Source organism: Wyeomyia smithii, chromosome 2, assembly GCF_029784165.1.
Source record: "Wyeomyia smithii strain HCP4-BCI-WySm-NY-G18 chromosome 2, ASM2978416v1, whole genome shotgun sequence".
Taxonomy (NCBI): domain Eukaryota; kingdom Metazoa; phylum Arthropoda; class Insecta; order Diptera; family Culicidae; genus Wyeomyia; species Wyeomyia smithii.
Window position 1 is genome coordinate 275,214,002 of NC_073695.1, and position 26,259 is coordinate 275,240,260.

The following is a 26,259-nucleotide window of genomic DNA, read 5'->3' on the forward strand; positions in this document are numbered from 1 at the left end:
CAAAATGAAATTGTAATTATGTTAACGCACACACCTTTTCTTTCGTTCGATTTGAACGGCGATGGTCTAGCGAGAGAGATTTTGTTTTTTTTTTGTGCCTTTTGTGCTGCTTACGACCGCAGGCAGCTTCGGAGAAGCCGATTTTGGGATTCTTTGTCTCTCGATCACTGGCTGTGTGTGTTAGAAGGCGCGTACTGGAGGATGATCGGGTTCATGTGTTATGATTTATTTTTTACGTTGCATCAACTTGCCTCATATGCGCAGTAGGCTGACATTAGTAGGAGAATGCGCGTTTAGCAAATATATCGGAGTGTGTTACTTAAAGCGAATTTCTTTATTCCACCGGTTTAGTGCAGATCTACCCAGGAAAAAACGACATTGCGATTTACGACGCAAGTAAGGAGATGCCAGATAGTTGTTTACGAATTAAGTCCATGCGGTGGTGGACTAAAACTGTCAAATTTTACGGTGCGCTTCCAGCAACACGCCAGGTCAATACTGGGTTAAAACCTAGCGAATAAAGAAAGGTTTTGACAGCAGTTAGGTTGACTCCAGGTTAATTTAGGTGGGCTGGTGGAATAAAGAAACTCGCTAATTGCACAGTGCAACAATTTTTTTGTCTTGGCTTCTAAGTTAAGAAGCAACAGTGGCACCATTTTCAATTTTTGAGAAATCGGAAATTTTCGATGTTTTTCGACGCCTTTTTTTGAGACCAAATCGAAATTCTAAGAGTTCCACATATTAGCATTTTCTTAGGGGCCATTCACATACCACGTGGACAGCTTTGGGGGGGGGGGGTTTGGCTAATGTCCACGGTCCATACTTTTTTTTTTCAGAATTTATATGGGCAGTCGTCCACGGAGGGGGAGGGGGAGGTCAAAATCGTTAAAAATATGTCCACGTGGTATGTGGATGGAGCTTTACCCATCTTTTAAAAAACAGATTTCAAAACGGTCAAAAACTGAGCTCAAAATGGTGATTCTATGAAAACGCTTTTGGCATGGTTTTAGTGTATTTCACAACGCAAAATAATATCAAGTAGGGTATCGAACGTCTTCGTCAGTGGTTTTCTTCGGCTCCCTTTTGCATAAGATTGCTGCAGAAAAACTTCCGAAGAAAACCACTGACGAAGACGTTCGATACCCTATATATGAGCATGAATGGTAATGCGCTAATATCTGAAAGTGGCAGCTAAAATCTGTCCTATATTGAGTGAAAAGATTCAGGAATCGATTGGTAAGTGTTTGATCCAGGTAATATGTCAGCAATATGTCAATTTTGCCCCAATTCCTCTTCAATACTAAAATAGGTTTATCTCGATGTTAGATTAACTTACAGATTTCAAGTTTAATGTATTATCAATCATGTAAGCGATATTCAAAGATACAAAAACAATTTGTCTTTACGTGATTCTCCCCATTTTGCGGGGAGGGGGTCGTATTTTCGGCCAGGACCGAACAAAACATAGAAATCTCGCTTCAGCCATGAGACAAATTCATCACGTCTTCGGTAAAGTTAAATGCGACCCCCTCCCCGAAAAAAGGAGAGAATGATTTGAAGACAAATTCTTAATGTAACTTTGAGTTGTTAGTAGGCCGTTGTGAAACTTTTATTCTGTATTTTTTCTGGTAGATGCATTTCTCTGTGCACTGCGAATCCGTAGAATTGTACTGTTTACGCTAATAAGTGGGGTACTATAGATCTTTAAACATGCTGACTATTACAAGACCGAATTGGCAGTTTTAAAATATAGTTCAATCATTTATCATTCACGCGCGACAAGTATCTGATTGCTTCGTCGGCCATGATAAGTCCTGACCGGAAGATTGCGGACATTTAACCACATTCAACTCAGTTCTATACTTTTGTTTAATGATTTTCTTACTTTTGGACAAATGTTGATACACATAAACAATTTTTATTTGATAATGTTGAAATCTTGTTGGTCGGCGTGACAATAGTTCATGAAAGCTAAATTTTGATTGTTTTGTTTGGTATACATATGTTCATTCTTTTTTGTAGTTTTTGGGCTATGAATGCATGGATTTTGCCAACCGCAAACCGAATTTGCGTCTACCAAAGTGTGCTTGCTTTCTCGAAGGTATTCGGGATTGGTAATAGACATTGATATAAATACATAGATGCTGTGGGTGGTAGATAATTTTCGCGTGCGTCTCTCGCATAAGATCGCGGGGTTTGACAACGTTCGTTATCATAATAAGCTAGCCTTGCGCGCAGCTTTGCTCGATTCCTTCAATTACCACGGAAACATGAGAAGGATAACACAAACCTTTCTTTCCGTTGCAGTAGTAGAAATTTAAAAATAAACTCGGTCTGGCCGTTTAGCCGGAGATTGCTCACCCGTTGCTTTAATATAAGCGTGTCTTAAATCGGGATACGTGTCGTTAGGTCGATAAATATCTAATATATTAATCTACGCAGACTACGCAATGTATAACTAAGCAATGTATGACTTTTACCGAACCGCGTGTACCGAAATGCGTTTTTTTTTGTACGGTACTCGGGAATGGTAATAGACAAATACTTAAACACTTGTAAGCTTCGAACAGTGGATGGTTCTCGCGCGCGGTGCTCACATAGATTTATGGTGTTTGACAAAAAAGACTCATCGTTCACAAACGTAATGAGTTAACTTCGCGGGAAACATCGTTCGATGCCGTCACATACCACGGTGACACTCGGTCCCGACAACAACGACTGCTAAAACTCCTTCCTTACAATCTCCTTCCTCATCCTAACGACCGTAAGGACGTGGATGGCACTGTTATTGATCTTTACAAAGCGGAAGCTACTGAATTGTTGTACATGATCTCAAACTAATCCCAATTTGTCATGTTCGTGGTTCGCTTTGCAACTTCACTAGCTCAGATCCATTATGGAGGAGCAACTTCGAAATTGGAGGTCGTCAAGCTCAATCCCAATTACAGAATAGTAGTTTATGAACTGTTGTCATGAAGAAATAGTTTATAGTCTCTATGTTTGACAGTATAATCTCGCTTTAATACTAGGGTAATCTCTACAGCTAGATGCTCCTATATTCATCTTATTTGTCTCGTCAAATATTTCGTCAAACTTCTACAAATTTTGAAAGTAAATCTATTTGCTTCCCGATTTTGTAAAGTGGTAAAAATTGACGAGAAATTGATCAAAAAGGCGTGATGAGATGAATATAGGAGCGATAACCTTATACTTCTGAGTCATAGATGTCTTAGAGAACTAGGGGAACTGCTCTATTATTCAGCTCATTAATCCGATATTCACGAAGAATGCACGGATTAAACACAAAATTTTTACCTACGAAATCATCGAACAAATTAACAAAATACGCTTACGTGCTCTTATAGAATTGTCCAGTAGTGTATATTTAGTAAACTTAGCTGGATTTATCCTGAATTTTTTAAAACAAACCATTTTTCACAACGCTTGCACAACCAACTTGATTTGATCCACTGCTCAATAACTCATCTCACGACGCCCTCATATTCATCATACTGTTAATCATGAATGAATCACATTATCATGAATGAAGGTAGCCGCAGCCTGTCGTAGTTGGTTACCTAGATATCCGTTGTAGTTGTTTACGTGCTAAATTGGTATCCTAGGCAGTACTGTCGATTTATGTCAATTATGTCAGAATAATTTAACATTTTCAGTATGATTTTTTCGTATTATTTTTCGAGTGCAGATGCTCGACTATAATTCAGAGCTTTTAAGTGAGTTTTTTTATAAGAAATCTAAAGTGATCTAAGAAGAAACCATTCCAAGATAAGCAGATGGGTTTCGTTAGAAAATATGCGTTTTTCCTGTTTTCAATTGTGTTCTCATGTTGTATGAGATGAATATATCGGCTGAGATGAATAATGGAGCAGTTCCCCTATGCAATAATTTCGTGCTTCGTATGACAGCACCTTAATTGTCGTTAGTTTAGGCTTTAATAAAACTTTACAACATGTCATAAATCTATTGTTCGAAATCTGTTTAGTAGTTTCATTTGATTTCATCTGCATACCACATACTTTGAAAGTAGCGACGGAAATCTCAGCCTCTCATTTCATGACATTGCAACACTATTCCGAACATAATTTTAGAAGACATCTTATAATTATTCATACAAACGAATCATTGGAAAATTTTAAAGTGGTAAATTTAATCAACCAACTACAGTAAGTCTGAATTGCCCAGTTTCACTGGGTGGGAAATTAGTGATTCATGGGGTCGCTACTCTAATAGTTATTGCGTCACCTATGGAAACATATGCTAACACGGAATACCATTTTCACAAGTAACGCATTAACTATTTATTCCCGAGTCTTGCGTCTTTGAAAACTTGTAGTCGGGAGCCATGTCCTCACACAGTCTAACCTCATTTTGCATACCGTTTGCTCCAATTTCGCACAAAGAAATGCATAACGTTGCATTTGTACAATAAATACATAGACAAACAATGAAATCGGAATGTTTCGATAGGCTTCGGCTTCTTACGAACAACCTATTTTGAGACGCTGAAAAAATCCTGGTTCATTTCCGTGAGCCGTATGATTCAAGCTTTTTGAAAAACATTACCAATACCAGTACAAATCACAATAACTATACCAACACCGGTAAATATTTCATAAGTCCAATGATTTGCAGTCACCTAAAACATTTACATTTCTAGGTTTTCAACTTAATCGCAAGTTGCGCTTATTTCGCACAATATTAATGTGGTTTCGCACCATCCACCTTTTGCGTGCTACACTCCTTCCATATCGTCGTTTTCGAGCAGCACTGGGGCGGTTCGAAATATATAGTTTCAAGAGGCACGTGTTCGAAAATTGGCTTATAAGATTACCTTTTTCATTTCCAAATAAATTCCTCGTTGTTTTTCCATGTTTTTTAGGTTGTTTTCCATGTTTTGTAGGATGTTTTTTTGTTGTTTTTCCATGTATATATTATTAGCAAGTTATACGAATTATCTCTGCCTATCTTATCTTTTTTTGGGTCATTTCAAATCACCAAATTTTAAATTAAATCGAAAAAAGTGTTACATTTCTTGTTGTTTGTGTTGTGAGTTTGTATTTTTAGGGTCGAGAAATATACGACGCATTTGTTTTTAAAAGTTAAGTTTTAGAGCATTTTTTCAGTTTTAACTTCTTAAACAATAACCATATCTCAATTTCGGAACGCTTTCTCATACCGTTTAATTTGAAATATATGTATGACAATTGTTTATAGTCAGGCTAAAACATGTTCACCAATTTTCTTTAGTCCCATAATAATAAAAAGGCGACTATGTCTCCATAAATCAAACGTCGTACGTTTGATTCTCAAACATTTACTCCAAGAATTTGCTATAGCAGTCAATTGCGAAGCTATTATTGGATAAAGCATATCAGCCCTTAAAAAGTATAACTCTATGCTCTGGAAGACGGCCAATCGAGCTAATAAAGTTACCACCGTAACATTATTTATTGTTTAGAGAAAAAAAAAACAAACAATTAATAGACAACTATCATAACTCAAACGCTGAAAGCATACAAATTTACAATGACAGTAACGCAATGCTAAAACCCGTTCATCTCATGCAGTTAGAACATTCCGCATGCCATAGGTCCGGCCGGAGCATGCCGGGCATGAGCAGCGCGTAGACCCGGTTACCGGTCGTTAAAAAAAAGTACACTGCACTGTCTGCTTTTCATCCCGGTGGGTTTGTAATCCACCCAGCGATGACGCTTTTATTTGATGTTTTTTGAGCTAACGCGTGTAAAACCCGACACCGACCGACGGGAAGGAAGCGTGAACTTGCATACATACACACAATAAATATTCAAAAATTTTCTTTCCATTTCGTGCCCCACTAGCGTAAATAAACACCATGAGCCATGCACGACCTTTCGTAATGGTCTTAATTTTAGGCGCGCCTGAACTGAATGTGCTCGCGCGCTCTGGTACAAAACCGGCGTGCTGGGAAATTGGGAAAAGCGCAAACACACGACACGTGATTCACTTGCTAGGGACGTTTGCCAATAAAAAATTACATACACTCGAGTAAATCCGAAATTCACATTTCCCTTTCTCTTCCTAGCAAGATAGGAAATTGTATTTACGATAGTGATGATGATGCTGACGACATCCACTTCAAGGATTTGGCAATCACTCACAAGCCCATCGTCAGCCACTGTTTTACTTTGGCTGTAGAAAGTAAACATGTTTGATGTGCACAGACTCTTTGAGGTTTGAGGGTAACGCTGTTTGCCAGTTCACTTGACTGTCGAGGAAAGTGCGCACCATCATCCTGCCAGCCGTAACGAGTGCAATTTCCTGAAGTCGTCGGCGCTATATAAATGTACGATAGTTGTCCGCCCTCAATGGAATGAAAAGCGTGGAAATTCCGCTAATGGAACGGCAAATATGCCCCCGCGAGCTTGATCAATCTACTACTCGTAACTGTAATTCATCCACCAACGGCACCTTTCAAAACCAGGCTGATGGAGAGTTGAATACCAGCAGACAACAATATCGTAAATCAACTGTCATCAGCGAGGACACCGGGACTGAAGAATCTAACGCTATCACGTCACAGTCTGGGTGGTAATACATCAGCCTCACACTTCACCCAGGTCCAACGAGTGACCGGTGGAATGTGGAATTTGTAGTGTGCTATCACGAAACGTCCCTGCTTCGGTGGACACACCCATTAGGACGATACTCATCCAACTATTGTATAGTTGATTACTACTTGTTACATTTTTCGTTACTCGCGAACAACTTGTGAAGTGCCACTTCTTGAAGCTTGCCCCTTGACTCTCATGTTTGTGTTTCAAGAACAATTATTTGGAAAAAAGTTCAGAATTCAAATGGATGCAAGCCAGATTAAACCACAATAACTTTACTGTAGAGTGAAGAATTCATCAGAACTATTTGACAATAACACATAAATCCTACAATGCTTACCATTCACCATTTATTTTTTGCCACTGTGCCAATTCTTCTACACATTCAGAAGTTGTAACGCATGGAATGAAAAATCTGTCTTTTATTAACAAAAATGCGTAACACCATGGTTTACCCATGTCCAACAAGCGGCAGCAATTAGTGAGAAAGAGGTGGAAGATTGTTTTGAAAATTCTTATTATTCTAGTTGTCCTCTGTTTTACTGAAGGACTGGTCTTGTAAAAATTCTTCCCCTATAAGCTTCCCAATAAATCATCAGATGAAAAATTAGAAACAATTAATGAATAAATCATCGATGCTTAGGTAAATGTAATTTCTACGTCTTCGAGCAAGGTTGTTAATCTTAGGATGAAACGAACACTACAAATTGGCACAGCACTTAAACCGCTTCACCTTCGCCACCGGGCGTATCCGAAAAGCATCGCATGTTCCGCCTCTGAACGCTTCCCGACTGCTCTCCTAATGGCACGATCTATGGCAAGCAAATGCGGCTTTTGCAAAATTTATTAAATAATGATTTATTTTTAGACATCTACCCCCACAGTCGGTTTATGTCTTGTGAGATTTCGATCACTCAAACGAGAGGAACAAAGCGTAACAATTCGATTGCCCAAGGGAAAATGGAGCAGCTGTTAACGTTACAGATGTTTGTCTTTTTTTTTTTTCGAATACATAGAAAACCTACAAACTTGATGTGTGTTCTTCCTATGGGTTCGATTTTTATTAATTCAGTCAATGACATAATATATAGTCAGTTAATATAATCAAATATGTAAATGTAAACCGATTTTTCCCAATAATATGATAAATTTACTGCACTCTAAAACCCTCGTCAAAGCCTAGATTGAACGAAACGACCACGTTAACGCTCCGGCTTCACTCGACAATGACGCATTGATGCGATGGATCCTGTTTAGGTGCCACACGCTCTCACTTCCATATTCAAATATATGTTAACGTGCGTCAGCTTGCGAAAAGGAAAAACAAGATCACCCGGCAACCACCCCCAACGTTACTCGCATTAATTATCATGCCATTATCTTCCCACACCCCACATTTGGGACACCCGAGCAAGAAAGCAGCTGACAGTCACTCGAGTACGTGTCACTGTTTTGAGCCAAACCATCACTGCATCACGTAGTGCGTGGTGAGAATGGTTCACTTAACCATATGTCCTCGTTAAAGAAAAAATACTTTCTGACAGGTTATCATAAACCTAACACATCCAAGGACAACGATGGCACCTTGTATCCTCTTTCATAACACTACCATGTCCTGCCACACATTTCGCACGAATTGAAATTACATCACTCTCCTGCACCACCGATGACAGTTCTACTGGACCGATATTGGTTTCCGGCTTCGAATGCTATTTACAACAAAAACTAATGACTTTTTGAAGCGCCTTCCAATGCAACTGCTAGCAAATGACAAATAACTTCCAGCATTGGCGTCTGAGTTATCGTCAAACATTTATATGGAAAACCGCCTGGGGGGGGCATCCTTTTTCTGTGCTATCTTTTCACGGCAGAATGGATGGATGAAAAGTTTCAGTATTGATGTTATGATAAACGATAACTTTATTATAGTTCAGTTGTTGTCTAGCGGGTCTAGTTGTTGAAAACAATCCTGCTTTCACCAAACGAATAATTTCAGTTTCAACTTTATTTGGATAATATTTGAACAATTTTTGGCACCTAAATTACCCCCAGCAAATGAAATCATTTATTCTATTTACTTTTTGTACGTCATGTTTTTATACCATGAAAATATAGAGAATCAACTAAAAATCAAAACAAAGGTTATAGAAAACAAATCTGACATGTATAAATTTCCGTTTGTAGTGACACAACTTTCCTCAATAAATAAATAATATATTTTTCTATTACTAGATACAAAAATTTTATATTTGGTGGTGTTTCTTTTATGTATAACTTTAAAAAATACGACATGACTGATTCCGTGATGGAATCGGACGACGACTGGCTCCGTTAAGGAAAGGAAGGTGAAGGATTACTTCAAGTGCAATCCGAACCTTTTGGGACGTGATCAAGAAGGTCAATTCTTCCGCCTGGTTCATCCTGCAGACAATGAAACGGGCTAGGCTTCATGTCGTCAAGATAATAAAGGCGCCCAACCGAACCGATAAACATAATACGGAGGTTGAATCACATGCCAGGAAGCTGCATCGCGAGTGATCCAATTTGAGCATACCTTACATACCCTGTACTAAGGCTGTGCAAGATCTCGAATGATTTCGTATAATTTCGCAAAACTGGAAATTTCCCGAAATTTGGGTTCGCGAAATTAAAGAGAAATTAAATTGAATTTCAATAAATTCCGCGAAATTTCAAAGTTCAACTTCTAATTTTGACGATTACGAAATTTGCATCATTTTCTGGTTTCTACTCGCTGCGACTTTGAGTTAGATTAAATTTATCTCAACAGATATTTTCGTCACCAATAAAAGTCGGAGTCAGAAGAATAAACTTTCAACCGGCAATTTTTTTCTTGATGACCGGAAAACGATGCGGGAAACCATTTTTGTTCACACAGAGCATAACGATTCATGTCATCACTGAAACCATATTCAAGGAACATTTATCCATTCAAATGCGTTGCAGGTTGCTACTAAATTAAAAAAAAAAGGCAAGAAGCAAATGAAAAATCTGATAATAATCCGGCAGTGCTAATTTTGTTTAAATTCTTGAAGCAATCTAGGAATTTTTTGGAAGGAATGTAGCTCATTTAAAAATAACTGGTATCTTTCAATGGTTTATCTGATTGCAGTTCCTGATTTAAGATTGGGTGGGCCCGGGATACAAGGATCTTGTGGAGATCCCTTTTAAGTTGTCAAAATTTCAATGAATGAATCCTGAATTATCTGCAAATAAGCAAAAAATTAATAGACCATTTTTATTTCAATGAAACTTTGAATATTTGTGTTGGTCCAACTGCCCCAGCCCCCCAAGTAGGGCCGGATTTATATGCTGGGGAACCCAGGGTGAATACTTTTGTGGGGCCCCCTTTTCTTAAAACGTTTAGAGGTGAGAAAATTTCAAATTATAAAAGAAACCCTTAGCTGGAAGGAGGTGACGAGCAAAAAAAAGGTCTCCACTCTGGTTTCACGTCTGGCTTAAGCAGGTATTAGCCGAAGCAAATATTTGCTATTTTTCAATACAGATTTAATTTTGTGCAAATAAAAATCGTACCAAAAATAGCAAATATTTGCTTCGTCTAATACCTGCTTTAGGACTAGGAGGCCCTCGAGCCGGAAAGCCCGAGGCATTTTCCCCTTTTGCCCATCCCCCCACCATCCCTTTTAATCCGGGCCTGCCCCTAAGAAACATTGCTTTCTTTTCTTAGTCGTGAATCCGTTCTCGTTATTTGCTTGATGAATAAAAAATTTTGAAAACAAAAATCTGGAAAAAAAACTTGTATTTTTACACACATTCATGATTTTTGCCTTTCTCCTAGTAAGGCATAGCAATTTCTCTCAAAACTCCACTTGGTTCTACTAACTAAGCATTCTTTGTATTTGTGTGTATGTGTGTGCGTATGTATGCGTATGGTATAGGTAGTATTCGACATTTTTTTGACTTCGAATACGAAGCTCGAAAAAAAACATAAATGGTCGTTGTTGAGATGGAACAAGTAGCAAAATTGGAAAAACGAATCTATGACTGCTTTGGAACATAATTTTCTTAAGCTACATCACATATCAGTCAGATTTGATGTATCTTAGAAACAGCAAGGATAACGGCATGATTTTTTCTGAATAACACTGGGCAATACTAAATGATTAAAGCTTTTAACCCATTCCTGTGAGTTTTGATGCTCCTTTTTTATAGACCCAAATGAGTTTTCTCGTAAACAAAACGTTGAAGCAATTACTATGCGACACTTTGACGTGAGTTGACGCGTTTTGACAATGGCTAGAGGCACCAAATTTCACAGGAATGGTTTGAAAAGCTAAAATTCAAGGACAGCTATTGCGAGCTTTAGGGCAGCATTTTTTGACGTGGGATTACGTCTTTGTTTACTATACTGGGATGCATTCTATGAAATTGGAAATGAAACTGTTGCAAATGTTGCGTCAGATTTCAAACGTTAATAGCAGCATAACCACATGATGGATAACAATAACCAACATGTTGTTGGATAGATAAAATGTGTAACAATTTTATAAAACGCTATTTATCATTATTACTTCACTGCTCAACGGTGAAAATTGAAAAAAGTTACAGGAAAACTTACGCGAACAATGAACCAATTACATGCGAGCATCCCTAGCACAGACGGCGTGAATGGACACCATCCGTTCCCCGTGATATTCTCTGTATCAATATCGATTTAAAAATTGATAGAGTCTCCCCGTCCCAATAGGTCAATTTATTTTTGCTTCCATGAGCTTAGACTAAAATGATGTCTCGAAGGTAAAAGTTTTCCGAAAAGTTTTAAACAATCTCCATTCCTGTACAATTTCTAAACCCGCTTTCAAAACCTCATAAAAACTGATGTCTTAAAAGAAAACATGCTGGTAAAAGCAATGATTGTCGTCTATGATTGCAGCGGTACTCTTCTATTCGTATATTTCAGCGGTACACTTCTATTCGTACTGCAGCGGTACTATTCATATTGCAGTGGTACACTTTTATTCGTACATTTCTATTCATGTGCAATCGAGGAAAAACTGCAATGCTGCTGTTGATGGTGATTGAAAGTTTATCTCATAAATATGATTACCACAAACTATTCCAGAAGAATTGTGAATTTTGCAACGGATATTTATTCAATTTTATCTTCGATATTCTTTAAATAATCGTGACCGGATAGTATCGAAAGAGTAACTTCCACATATACACATTTATAGAGGAGTAAGAGCCTGCGAATGCTTATGAATTTTTGGTTTATTTACTAAGATTCATTAGAATCTCCCGTTACATTTCAAAATGGTTAGATGATATATTATTATTCAAAGCTTTACCATAATAAACGTATGTATATTAGCAATCTTCGTAATACAGCGAATGTAGTTGTAGGTAAATGAAAAAAATTGTCAAGCAAAAAACAAAAATGGAATTATTGATTGTTATGGGTTTTTGCTGGAACTTGTTAATAATTTTGTTAGACATATCTTCTTATGTATGCCAATTAATGAACCTTTGTAAGGGCGACTATATTATTTTGAAAGTAAGAACCATATAAAAGATTTGATTTAATCAAAGTTAAATAAGACAAAACCATTTATTAAAATAACGTAAGTATTATTGGATTTGGTTTTCGAGGATATAGAGTTAATTCTGACTTTGACGCATCACGAGAAATTCTTGGTGCTTTTTCAACAAGAATGATATGCTTGTGCCTTGTCAAATACATGTTGTTTGCACAAAAAAATACTGCAGGCTAATACTAATATCGCCAAATATATACGATTTTCTTTCGAGTGTTGTTGAATATATTTCAAAAATTGATTTCCAGGGGAGGCTGAAAATAAAAATACGTACAGGTGCCGAGCAAACACCTTGATTCTGTCTGCCGGCTCTGTATATTTTGTAACAAAAATCCCCTTATTACAGTGTTTAGTCCCACGTCACCATTTCATACAACCCTAGGGCTGTATACCTTGTAGTATTTTCGCTTTTGTCGACCACCAATCAAAGTGAGCGATCATAGTGAGCAGTTGGAATGGACGAAGTGTTTACGTTCATCGTGACTGCAAACCGGTCAACTATTGGTAAAAGCGTGCAAATAGAAAAATTTTAAAAGCGATTTTTTGGATTTATTTGTATTAGAGGACTCTTTTTTCACCCCTCAACAGAGTCTGGAGAGTTTCACACACCGCAGTGTATTTAAATGTGTTTTTCAGATAGTTCATTGCCATCACTAAGCTGACCAGATATCATGCCCTATAGTGTGCAGACAGAGTGAACCAAGCAGAAAAAGTTAGACGAACTAATTGTTTTTTTTTTTTTTTTGGTTTTATGACTACATTCTAAGTTTTAGTAAAATGGGTGTGTTTTAAAAATATTTTTCCAGACAGGCAGGCGGGCTCAAACCCGCAATCTTCGAATCACCACCGTGGTGTCTTTACCAGTTAAACTACTGGGACGGTAATTTCCCCTAAGAATAATATCGTATTTACCTCTACTATTGTGTGGATGATAGTCATTCCGACACCAAAAAAGCCGATTTCGCTCACTCTTATTATGTACTGCCTTCTTTGATTACACCTAGCTACCGTCAATGCCACAACTGTTGTTATATTGTAATCATAATGCAGTTTGTATTTTTTTTTGTTTTTATGAAAACGTTTGCATTTAAAATAATGGACAGAAATTACCGATTTTTAAAACGTTTACCTTTACCCACACTGACGAAACTACCCATGCAGCATCAATCATAGTAACCTATGAGTCAGCAGAAAAAAAAAATGACAGCTCTATTGGTCGCACTCTAACCGTGATGGCGAAAACAGTAAAGCTGATTAGGTACTCCGCTCAAAAGTGTTTGCGTCCAAAAAACGGTGTCTCGCCACGTCGAAAACAGATATCGTGCGGCACTTTGTGGACGCCGGATATGCCCGTTCTGGCATCATCTTGGTACTATTGGACGACAATCGGAGCATCGAAAGAAAGTCCGGTTCCGGACACCCGATGACCATAAGAGACAAGAAGCTCTGGGGAATGAAGAACAAACGAAGTGCCTGACGAAAGTTGCGTTGTTCATTAAGAAATACCATAAGGGCGAAGACGCGGTGTTTGGGCCGGATCTGGCGTTGGCCCCCACTCTAAACAATCGTTGCAGGAGATATAGTAGTTGAATATTGATGTATTTCAAGTTAGCAAACTCGCCCAACCTCCCCCAGCTGCGTCCTATCGAGAATTTCTGAGCAAACCTGAAGTGTAAGATCTACTCAAACAATTTTGTCGTGAAAACTGACGTACACGCAGAAATTTTACTTGTTACTTAAGAAGCAATAACAAAAAGTTTTACATTGGAGAGTTTCGAATGTGCTTTTTGTGAGGATATACAGATATTTGGACGATTGGAGTTGGTTTATAGGTTAACTGATCCCGTTTTTGCTGATTTGGGTCCAATCAACCTGAGCTCAAGGTCTTTTGTTGCTGTTCATCGCTGACAGTTGCCGCATCGTTTTGACGTTGGAGTGCAGTGCGTTACAGAGGACCGGCTCCGGTGGATACTCACTACAACGAAGTTGTGGAGGCCGAAAGTGAAGGAGAATCATCGATCGGCGTGCACTGCTTTCTGGAGGGTGTTGTGTCCTGCGGCGTGTTGTGTCGTGCATAAGCCTGCAGTTACTATTATATTTGGAATTATTGCCTATGTGGATGTGCTGCTTCTCCGGTGAAATTCTTCTGGGTGATGTGAGTCTAGAAGCTATCTACAGATAAGTACACAGTTTTTTTTGTTTCTCTATAATGGTGCTCGTATTAGTGAGCGTGTAACATTATTCAATTTACCCGATTACCACGGTTATGCGGTTTGGAATGTAACGATTTCGCGAAATGAACCCAGATATTTGATCATATCTCTCTGATCATCATCACCGTTTAGCCGGAGTCTGTTCGTGCAGACTATATTAGTACATCGCAAATCGGAGTATATTTCGTTCAATCGATAAATATCGTGTTTAATCGAATGACTACGCGATATATGCCTTTCAAAGAACCGCGTTTGCTCTCTTGAATTCTTGGTCGGCTTAGCGCATTTTGTGACTCGGTGCCCGCGTTTCGTGCGCCGTATATCGACAAAACGTTGAATATAAAAAAACTAGTAAGGCTTCAGGAGTGGAAGTGGAAGGAATGTAGAAAATAGCTCGTATGCTACGCAAGATTAGTAACCTTTTTTGTGGAAAAATAACTGCGCGCGGATTCATCATTTTAATTCTACATTAAACCGCTCCGTGTGGGTTTTTATATATACAATTCAAATAGTATTTTGGCTTCGTTTTCCTAAAATCATCTATGCAAATAGTATGTGTTTAAAAACGTAGAATTCACGCATTTCAATATTTACTATACTAACCGCATTCTCATTTTGTGTTGGGTTACCTCGCTTCCAAAAAAATAAGAACAATAACCTTTGTATTTCATTCAAGTAAATCACACACATGTGTCTGTGGCCCCAAAAATCTTCTTCAAATCAGATCAATATCGGTTCAAATCAGATCAATATCATGTAGTATAATGTGCGTGGCTTCAATAGCATGTATTGTGTATATCTATCTCAAATCAGCAAATTTAAACAATGTTGTTCTCTATTTAAATAAACCATGCACATCTGTGCGCGGCCCCAAAGGCACTGTTAATGTTTCTTGGTCTAAACCGGTACCAAATATAAATAAGCTAATTGTGCTTCTCTAGTCAGCCGGCTGAATATAGAATAAACCGAAAATAGCTAAATAGAGACGGCTGATCGCATCACTTATCAAAGTGAATACTGATCTAACGACCCCTCCCCTACTAACAAAAACCTTCTTCCTGTGACCTTTGTGAAGATGCAGAGGTTAACACGGTCTCCAAATAGCAAAGGTCACACTAACATTTCTTTCCTCTTTCCACCTGATTGCAAGGACGTGGCCGGCGTCGTTATTAATCCTTCAAAGCATTGAGTCACTAAAACTTGTACAATCAGAATGTTCGGTCACTCCCAACCCCATTCAGTTGATTCACTGTGCGATTTTACTGATTCGGATCAATCACGAAGTGCAAATATTGATATGTGCAATCAGTCAAGCTAAGCTAAGCTAAGCAAATAACAAAAAGTTTCACATGGGGTAACAAATTGCAACTTAAAAAGCAATAAACTTCGTCTCCAGCCAAGTAACAACACATACTACCATTTATGGTCCCCGTGGCTCTGTGGTTAGCGATATCGGTCGGCTAGCTCTCCCACACGGTTGTGATATCGGGTTCGATTACCGATCGAGTCGAGGGTTTTTTCGAGCTGGAAATTTTCTCGACTCAGCACTGGGGCACGGTGTATCGCTGACTTATCCTACACATGCAAAATGTGCCAAAAAACAATATCGATAACGAATTTTCTCAACTAATATAGTTGATCGAGACCGCTATTAGCCCCAAGGCTAAGCGTGCGATACTGTTTTTGTTATCATTTATTTTGCACATGTTACGAGAGCCCGACTGTCTAATGATTGTCATTACAACCGCATGCAAAAAAAGCAATGAAAGAAACTTTTCTATCTTCAGTTAATGAAAAGCAACACATACTGTTGCATATTTCGCACGTATTACTAGTTTCTTTCATATCCAATTTATCCGGTGTGCGTGTATAAGTGGTCCGTCGTACGCAATCAGATTAGTGAAAAAATATGACAAGAGCTACAGTATGCGAACGTTAATGATTTCAAAGACATGCTTCTCATCACAACACTGCGTTTGAGAAAACACAAACATTTACTTTCTTGCAAGCGAAGGCAAGCCATGTTGAAAACACATACTCATCGCTTCAAAAAAACTCATTTGATTTGGATGATTCAAAACTCGTGCCAATCTGGAATACCCATATTCGCCTCTCCGGTTACTCTGGTCACACGGTATCACTCCTTTTATTTTCGGATAAACAGCGGGGATAGGAACAGTGGTGTTTCTAATTAGACATTTGAGGCTGAGACGACCTGGTGAGGTTCTGCTTATGTGTAAATGAGGGGAATGCAAATTCAGCGAGTGAAGTCTCGCCAAAACATGCATTGCAGCTCTTAATTGTATGTTCCTCTACAGAAACACATACAAGCGTGTAGTCGTCATATATTTTGTTACTTTTTTGTTATTGCTTCGTGTGCAGCGTTGCCATTGTGCCAGATAAATCTGGATTTTGCCAGATTTTTGTTTGCGCGCCAGACATACAGATAAACCTTAGAATCTGCCAGATATTTGTGAGCCAGATATTTGCCAGATTTCATCCGCGTCGTCTCGCAAAAAGGTCATCACTGCGGGATGGGCCGTGCCTTCCCTTTACCTACCTACACCGGACGAGAGCAAAAAAAAAGGTCATCACTTTCAATTTTGCCAGGAATTTTATCCAAAAATGAGTGACAGATTTTTGCCAGACTTTTTATTTTCGTTTTGCCAGATTTTATTCAAAACTTAGTGGCAACCCTGTTCGTGTGTCCAATGCGCGGTCATAAGACACAAAAAGTAATAAAATGCTGCTCAAAAGTAGTCTTCTCCGTTTATTGTGAGTGTAGTATTGATGAATGACACGAAGAAAGAACTCAAAAACATGTTTTCACGCATGGTTTTTCTGCCACAGTTAGTAATGGACAACACGACATTATAGCTGTCAAACTGTCAAACTGTCAACAAAGAATCTGACATTGATTACGAGCAATATGAAGGAATTTTTGTGTTTTTTTTTTTTAATTTTGTCTAACAAAAGTCGTCTAAAGCTTGGGTGAAACAATCAGCCGATATTCTTTGAGATTAGTAAGGGTATAATATTCAGTGACTACCTTAAACATAGTAAAACAATCAATAAATAATATTAAAGCACACAATTGAATCGTTTGTACGTTTAAATCAAGGCAAAACGGCCCCATGACGAAGCAAAAAATGCTTTTTCGCCAAGACAACGCTTCCACTCATTCTGCTCGCGACAGAAGCAATAAATCTAAGTAATTGTGCAATGAACTGGTTCCCCACTTCCTGTATTCACAAGATTCAGCAATGAACGACTTTTTTCTGTTTCCCCGGTTGAAAATGTGGCTATCTGACTAGCGATTCCACTCGAATGAAAAAAAGTAAAGTTGGAAACAAGCGAATATTTTAAAGGACTTGACGTACAGCACTGCAAAATCAAAATCTCAAATCAACAGATAAATCTCAAATGCAATCGATTTATCGGATACTGAAACATGATTGAAGATCAGCTTGAGATAAACATTCGCTCTAATATTGACTCCAATCATATCCAAAGCATGATGTGTTTCTAGTTTTGTGTAAACAAATAATAATAAATAAATAAAGTTTTCCGAATTCCAACAGAGGTTTACATGATCTAAGCATACCTTTTCTTGTAAGTCAACCATGAAACCAAACCCGAAGCATAGTTTGGTTTTGTTTATGAATTACTGTACATATTCCATGAAAATCAAGATTTTGATTGTTACAAAAAAATTATAACAAATCAGACTGTGATTCAATTCAATAGTGGGCTTTCTAAGTAACAATTAGTGCAGATGCGCAATTTCTCTTCTTTTTGCTTTACATGCATGAGAAATAACGCGTGTGTATTGTCTGGAAATTCACGCAAAAAAACAAACACGATTTTATTGGAATTTGAAAGTCGAATCGCACCACACGCAGCTAATTTACCGGCTAAACAAACATCGGATGCATGGAAGTGGCTTGATTCTGACCAAAGTTTTTTTTTACACTGAGGCTTACAACGTCAATCTAATCGTTTCAATGCACTAAGACGTAGCCTTTTATTGTATCAAATAACTATTCTTCACATAAAACAAGCGTCCTGATCTCAATAGTAATATTTGCTCAACTTTTCATAGTTCGCGCTCAGATATATTTAGATCAATGGTCGAATTACCTTCAACGAGCAGCAGAATTAATCCCACTTTGCACAGCAAACGTCGGCTGCTGCTTTGCCTGGTATCCATTTTGACTCGGCTCCAACTGTTTCACCGGTGTCACCTCGAATATAAACTCACGCTGTCTCGTGAGCACAATATGATCACAGTCACGGTGGGCCCCGATGCTGTCCGTGAGCGTCCGGTCAGCGTAATTTCCCCGTCACTGCGACACCTACACACTAATTAATCTGTTTACTGCCACAGTTTCGCACACTTTTCCAATTATCACAGTTTTCACCATCGATTTCATTTGCCTGCCATCCGTCAGCTTTGATATGCGCTACGAAAAATAACAACATAAAATCATACTCTTCTGAACATAAATTGATCGTTGCATTCCATCAATCAATCACAAACAGTGCTTTTGTTCGAAGATATGCTATGCCATCACAATATTTGTAATTCAGAGCAACGTTAGTCACATAACATAATAATAAATTTTATTTTTAGCCTGTGCAACGAACAGATAGAATCCTGACTGCACCCAGTTACTGTGAGGTCACACAAAAAATGCGATTTTTTTGCATAATACTGGCGCACGCTTCTACCCGTTTCTTTTTAAGGTTAACCTAACTGTCTCGGTTCCGCAGTGGAAATTTCGAGATATTCATTTGGGTGGTACATAATTGCCGAGTTAAGTCGCGGAACAACACTGGGCCAAATACCTTAAATTATCGAGCACGATTTCCGCGTAAAACACGCTCGATTAAACTCAAAATTCCTTGAACAGCAGCAACAAGTGCGTGCACCGTGCTTCAACGAGCAATGGTAAAAGTTTACGTAGATATTTGAATGGAACGAACAGTCAAAAAAATGATCATTTGTTTCACTTTTAATTACACTATAAAAAAGTATTATTATAGGAAATAGAAAATGATAATAGACACTTCAAAAATTCAAAGGTAATGTTTATCAACTGCAATAAAATGAGCTTAATATCTTCAAAGGAATCGCAAAAGTGTACACGCTTAGTAACGATGTTCGTTTTTCGTTTTTCAGGAAATCACCCTGCAGTTTTCCGATATCTTTTGTTTGTTCTTTAGTGCGTTCGACATCCAAACATCTATCCGGTGTTTACTGGCACTTTCCAACTGACTACACATTCAGTGCCGAGCCCCGAACCACTTGCCACACTGACAGAGTGTCCGGGGAGTTTATCGCACATAAATTCATTTTTCGCCAAAATCGACCAAATTCGCGCCTGTTATCCCACCGCAGGCAACATTCGTCAGAGTGCCAAAATTTCTCCAACCCACCACCAAGACAGATCACTCTTTCTCCATGTACTATGTATAGCCAAAAACAGCCATCTAAAAGCAGAATAATTTTCCACACTCCAGCGAGCAAAGCTAAACGGCTGCACCGACTACCGGTTGATGTTCAGTCAGCCAGGCAAGAACCGTACCGTACCACCGGTTCCACGTGCACTTTTGGACACACAACAGGAGCGCGCGCCAATTTTTTCGATATGCCGAACCGTCGAACACGCGCGGGAAAAGTCAACGCTCACCGTCGGAACGAAGGAAAACGACTGGCCCCAGTCAAACAGGCGGAAAACGACTACCGCACCACAGTGCATTATGGTTTTTCCTTTCGCTCTCACTCTCTCTCGCGCGTTCTCTTGACTGCGAAAAGGCTCTCCCGCTACACTAGCCAGCGAAGGGAAGAGGATTTTTAGAAAAATTTAATGCCCCTGAATTTACAACAGGCGGTCATCATCGTCACGCATCTGTCGATCTGGGAAGGACGCTTCAGTGCAGTCGAAACATAGGGTCACACAAATTATACAAATTGGTTTGAAACGTTATGAATGAAAAGAAAAATGGGGAGGGTTTCAAAAGCCTATCTTAATCGATTGCCATTTAGCGTAACGTTTTTGATCAATGTTTGAGCTGAATAGAGTACGGCGAGGGCCATCGTTTTTATCACCATTTTGAAATCAAATTCAAGAAAAATATGCTCTATTTTCATTCCTGCATTTGATTAGAATGGTGTTTATATCAATTGACCCTCCCAGCTGGTCTCGAGGTACGATGCTGGCCTAACAAGCCAGTTGTCATAGTTTCGAGTCTCGGCTCGGGAGAGACTGTTAATGTTAGTAGGATCGTAGCGCTGGCCCCGCAATTGCCCTGTACACTTAACAGTTGGTGCGAAGTATGTGTATAATAAACAGAAGGTCGAGTTCCGAATCGGAATGTAGCACCAAGGCTTTGCTTTTATATCAATTGGAAGTTTCATATACTAGACTTATTGACTATAAAAAATATGGAGTACAGAAAAATAAAATGCTTGATATTTATAGCATTTTTGGCAATTATGACTATACGTCGTTCTTATCATCAACGACGTGATGCCGTTAGTTTTTAACGGCGGCAGCTGATATTTATATTCACCGATTCGTTGTTTTAATTCGACAGTCAGAAATAAAAAAAAATCTTTTAGGACACTGAAACTTATAGAAATGGTTTACGAATGAATTATACATAATAAATTTGAAAGTTTATTTCGATAAAACCCTCTCACTGTCAACACCTTTAATTTACGTCTAGAATGTTATCGCAATCTATTATATGAAACGATTTCTACCGTTATATTAACATTGAGAAGGTTAGAAAGGAAATGCGATTTCAAGAAAGGTAGAACTTTTGCGAGAGCTCCAGAAGGAGAGTCGAGGGGGCCGTTAGTTCATGTTATCCTTACGTACAGAGATGCAAATGATTTTGTTTAAATTGCATTTGTCATCCAGTAATCCAGTAGAACAGATGAATTCCAAAATCGTTTGGTAGCATTTGGCCGACACCAGGTCCGGCAAAAACACCGCGTCTTTGGCCTTATGGTGTTTCTTGATTAACCACGAAACTTCCGGCAGACACTTCGTGCTATAAAATTCTTCGTTCACGCCCAGCCTGAAGCGAAACAAGAGCGACTTTGACATACTCTTCTCGCTGATTGTTAGCCACAGCAGCACCTTTTTGAGGAACTTGGTGTGTGAAATGAACTTCACCTCGGAGCTTAGAAGTAAAATACGAAATGCCCTGCCAGTCGTTGCCATCTATACAGTGTTCCAAAAGTTCCACCAAGTGCATACTGTGTATTGGTATTAGTGTCAGCTTTACTTTCATTCCCCGTCTCACATGAACGTCCTGCTCCTCCTGAGCGCCACGTCGATGATGGATGGATACGGCCCATCCAGGTGTGGGAAGCTCCCACTGGAGTTTATCAAGAAAAAACGTGAAAATGAACACCGCGTGCTACAAGGCTAATGTTCTGAAGAAGGTTGTGGCCCACGCAGTTCAGGACCTCTACGGGAAGGATGATTTCGTCCTTCAATAAGACGGTGCTCTGGTCCACACGACGAATATCGTCCAAGCGTGGTGTCGGGATACTTTGACTGATTTTCTCGATAAGACCCTGGCCTCTAAGCTCTCCGGGCCTTAATCCCGTGGACTTTTATGTATAGTCATACATGCTGGCCAAGCAGAGCGAACATAAAGTGAGCACTATGGACCAATTTAAAAAGCTTATTTCCATGATCTGGCACAAAATCCCGATGGACCACGTTCGCGCCGCGTGCGATTTTTTTTGAAAAACGTCTTAAGCTCGTCATATAGCACAAAGGGGGTGTGCTTCCAGCTAATATGTCGTAAAGGTTCCTAATAAACACGGCTTCAAAAAAATTGATTCAGAAAAAAATATGTTGTATTTTCTTGTTTTCAACGCATTTTTTAAGTTTATTCGAGCTTTTTGAACACCCGTTGGGTGAGATAGGTCTCGTGGTCCATCACACCGCCACGTCGCGATTTGCCGGAAAATCGATTTGATCATCTTATTCAGCCGCTGCCGCTGCGTCATTAGCTCCGAGATAGTTTTTTACTGTTCGACCGGTTGCACCGACCTCCCCCGCGCACGCAGCGTTGTAGTTACTTTTTAGTCGTGCGGAACTGGGCTTCCTTTCGATGCTCGATTGTTGTCCAATTGTGCCAAGATATTGTAGATGCCTAGACGGGCGTATTCGGCGTCCACACCGCTCATTAAACTCACTTCTGAATAAAGTAGCTTCGCTGGTTTTTGGCCATCATGGTTAGAGTTCAACTGGTATAGCTATCAGATTTTTTTCTGCTGACACATGGGTTACTATGCTTGATGCTGCATGTGCAAACGTTATCATAGAAATATGAAAAATCTGAACTGAATTTTAATTGCAATTGTGGCACTGACGGTAGCTGATTTGCATTGAGTTTGACAGCTACTGGTTACTTTGTTTATCTCCGGGTGATGCAGTTTTGTTCTCAATTATAGCAGATCATTTCAATTGTGACTAAAATTTTCTTTAACTGTTGTGCGTGAGGTGCCAGTACACTGAGAACAATTATAAATTGAGCAGCATTTCCACTACCCACATGAATGCTCCACCAGAAAAAAACACAAAGTCCAAAACGTGAAAAAAGTTACCACTAACTGTCAGAAAAGTGAGGTTAAAGAGATTCGGTGAGATAGTCAATAGAGGTGTCATTATTTTTTTCTGCTGACTCGTGGGTTACTATGATTGGTGCTGCATGGTAGTTCTGTCAGTGCGTTGAAAGGTAAACCTATGAAAAATAGGCAATTTTTGTCTATTTTTTAATACAAACGTTATTCAGTAGCACTACAAATATGCCTGTATGACGGTGCTTCCCACACAGAAGGGGAAAAAGCTAGCACTGTGGAAATTGCTCTCCAATCACCAGTATGGTCCACCAGTTTCCTGTGGTGGTTCGTCCGCAACGAGGCTTACCAGATCTACGGATTTGTTTTACAACTACGGATGTAGCATATATAGGGTATCGAAAGTCTTCGTCAGTGGTTTTCTTCGGCAGTTTATCTGCAGCAATCTTATGCAAAAGATTGCCGAAGAAAACCACTGACGAAGACGTTCGATACCCTAGGTAATTCCATAGAAATACGTCTAAATCCGCAAAAATCCGTAGATTCTACAGATTTACACGGAATAGCCCTGGCATAGGGGTTGTAAATAGTCACGGTAGAAGAACTTTTAGCTGTGATAATCGTCTTCTTTTGCTTCTGATGTTGGCAAGGCTCGCTGTCTGAATACATTTTGAACAAACATGTCAAACGAGTATTTGCCACCACGTCATTTTCCCTAAACGTATTTTGACATTTTTTGTAGAAATGGGAATTACGCACGTTGTTAGCGGAGATTTTGGAAATTACTTAGGGGCCATCCACATACCACGTGGACAGCTTTGGGGGGTTGGCTAATGTCCACGGTCCATACAATTTTTTTAGAATTTATATGGGCAGTTGTCCACGGAGGGGGAAGAGGGGGGGGGTTAAAATCGTTAAAAATCTGTCCACGTGGTATGTGGCTGGCCCCTTATATGATTGATCTTGTAATAATAAAAATAATATAAAATAAGCTAAAATAACATCGCCAAATGAATGACAGTGTGCATCTCTCCGATATGCGAGTGTCAATTGACCAACTTCCTTTTCGCCGCACTAACTACAGTTCTTATTAGAGATACTCAGAGAGAGAGAGAAAGATAAGCGATGAAAAACCGTCAAAAAGCGATACAACGTAAAAATATTCAGCATTTTGGTGGACGCACGGCTTATTTTCTAATCGGTTACCGTAAGAATGAAGGAAATCCGTTGGGAAATGCCCGGGTCTTAAGCCTTTGAAAGTGGACAATTTTCGAGGTGCTCTCGATGTTTTCTGTTTCTCAATATGCATTTTTATATTGGCGTAAGATGTGATTTCACGTCAAAAAATCATCTGTGAACAAAAAGAGCTAACCTGGACTCAAAATTTTCAGATATTTATGATTGTGACCTGGAACTAGATTACAAGACTGTGAGCCCCTTTTCATGGTGGTTCGTGCATTGCACGTACGCTAAACGAGATCAATTTGGTCCGCACAAAGATTCATCACAACCCGGTTTTATTAGAAAATTTGTCAAGAAAACCAACGTCTCTATAAAATTGATGGGAGGAATCATCAAGTGACTCTTTTAAAAGATTCCTTTTTTTTTTTGAATACATTTTCGCATTTTTCCTGCTGCAACCTGTTTAATATCTATATGTAATAAATTTACACTCGATTCTATGACATTTGCAGGAAATCAGTCTTAAGAAAAATTTAAAGAGCATAATAATGCATTATCTCATCACATTTTTACGTGTTTGTTATATTTAACTTTGTTTGTTTAAGTTTTATTTTCAGCATTTTTCCGGATTATTCAAAACTTTTATTGGCAACCCTAACTGTGGTAACACTCACTGAACCAAGTATTCACTTATTAATTATTGGAAACGTCACATAACTTTACTTATTTTATAATCTAATTCATGTTATGTGTACACGATAAACTTCATGAGAAAACCAGATGAAATTTGTTAGAACGCAGGAATACTTTTTATCTGTCAACCTGATAGCTTTTATGTGAATACACTTCATGTGCGTGGACAGATAATAGTTATGAGATTTTAAGATGTGAAAAAATGTGTTTTTCGTCCGTGTATTTAAGATGGCGAATGTTGCAGATAGTTTTCTGGTAGATTTGGCGTATTTCAAGCATTCCTTGGAAGTTATACAACGTTAGTTTAGTAAAATTATGTAGATAAAAAATAAATCAAATCTATGTTTTTAGAGAGTGGAATTCAGCTGTATTAGCTCCTAAAATTTTCGTTGGACAACTTCAAGAACAGTTTGGAGCAAAGTTCCGTTGAATGGAGTTAAGTGTTATTTGTAATGTAAGTTTTATTTACAGTTATGTTTGTTTGTTGTTTGTAAAATACCTCAAACATCATTGAAATAAATGGACAAATTCAATCTCTTATATTCATTTTTTTAATTTTGGAAAAATGCAACACTTCAAACTACCAGACCGAACATTACATGCCCAAGCACATAAAGCATATTAAATAAAACCAATAGTTCTCGTCGCTGTAAAACACATACAGGACATGTGATTATTCCAATGAATATAACTAAAACCGTAATGTGAGTTTCTAAGTGACATGCACATAAATGCTATTGGAAAACCTACATGGAAAAAAAACTCGATATGTTTTCTAATAACTTTTACATGATTACTTGGTTCAGTGCTGAGAAGGATCACGAGCAAATCAACCAACTTGAAGAATACTACCAAAATCGACGATTCTTGTTCGTTTTGTGACGTAAAAGAGCAGGAAAAGAATGGCTAACAGGTAAATAGCTTCTAGAATTCTCAATTCGAAAACAATGTGCTTCAAAATTTGGAAAAACTACTTTTTGGCATTTCTGTTTTTTTCAATTGTCCTTTCTTCCTAAAAATTTTAATGGTTTCTTTTTCTAGAATATATTTTTCCAAATAGGTGAAAAATTTCCACGGTAAGTTACATCCTAGACGCTGGCGATTTATTCTCCGATTTTTTTTTTTTGTCGAAATGTTTTTAGGATTGCTATTTTTCAGAAATGTTAAGAATACCTCAAAGCCCATTTCGTTAATTTCCATCGAATTCAGATATAAAAGTGGGCGGAAGATAAATTTAGAGAAACATTTCAAAAGGTCCTATCTGCTTTGATCGATTTTTTGATTGATCACTTTTATTCAACCACCACAACTTATTAAACATCTTTGATGACAGGTTATTTGCACAAGTTGATAGTGGAGGGATCACTCTAGCCTTC

The 26,259-nt window shown here is 38.5% G+C and overlaps 1 protein-coding gene across 5 annotated transcripts in view; it reads right to left on the reverse strand.

Annotated features, from left to right (window-relative positions):
• Positions 1 to 20,129, reverse strand: part of LOC129724042 (uncharacterized) — a 27,029-nt gene extending 6,900 nt beyond the window's left edge. Inside the window, exons 1-2 of one of the 5 annotated variants that reach the window (XM_055678633.1) lie at positions 19,994 to 20,129; positions 18,541 to 18,863 (exon numbers count right to left, since the gene is read on the reverse strand). In XM_055678633.1, the coding sequence (XP_055534608.1) occupies positions 18,541 to 18,610 (70 nt within the window). In that variant the 5' untranslated portion in view covers positions 18,611 to 18,863; positions 19,994 to 20,129. Of the gene's footprint in view, positions 1 to 18,540; positions 18,864 to 19,839 lie in introns of all 5 variants that reach the window. The other 4 variants (XM_055678631.1, XM_055678635.1, XM_055678632.1 and 1 more) reach the window with 4 other exon arrangements.
• Between the last annotated feature and the right edge of the window lie 6,130 nt (positions 20,130 to 26,259).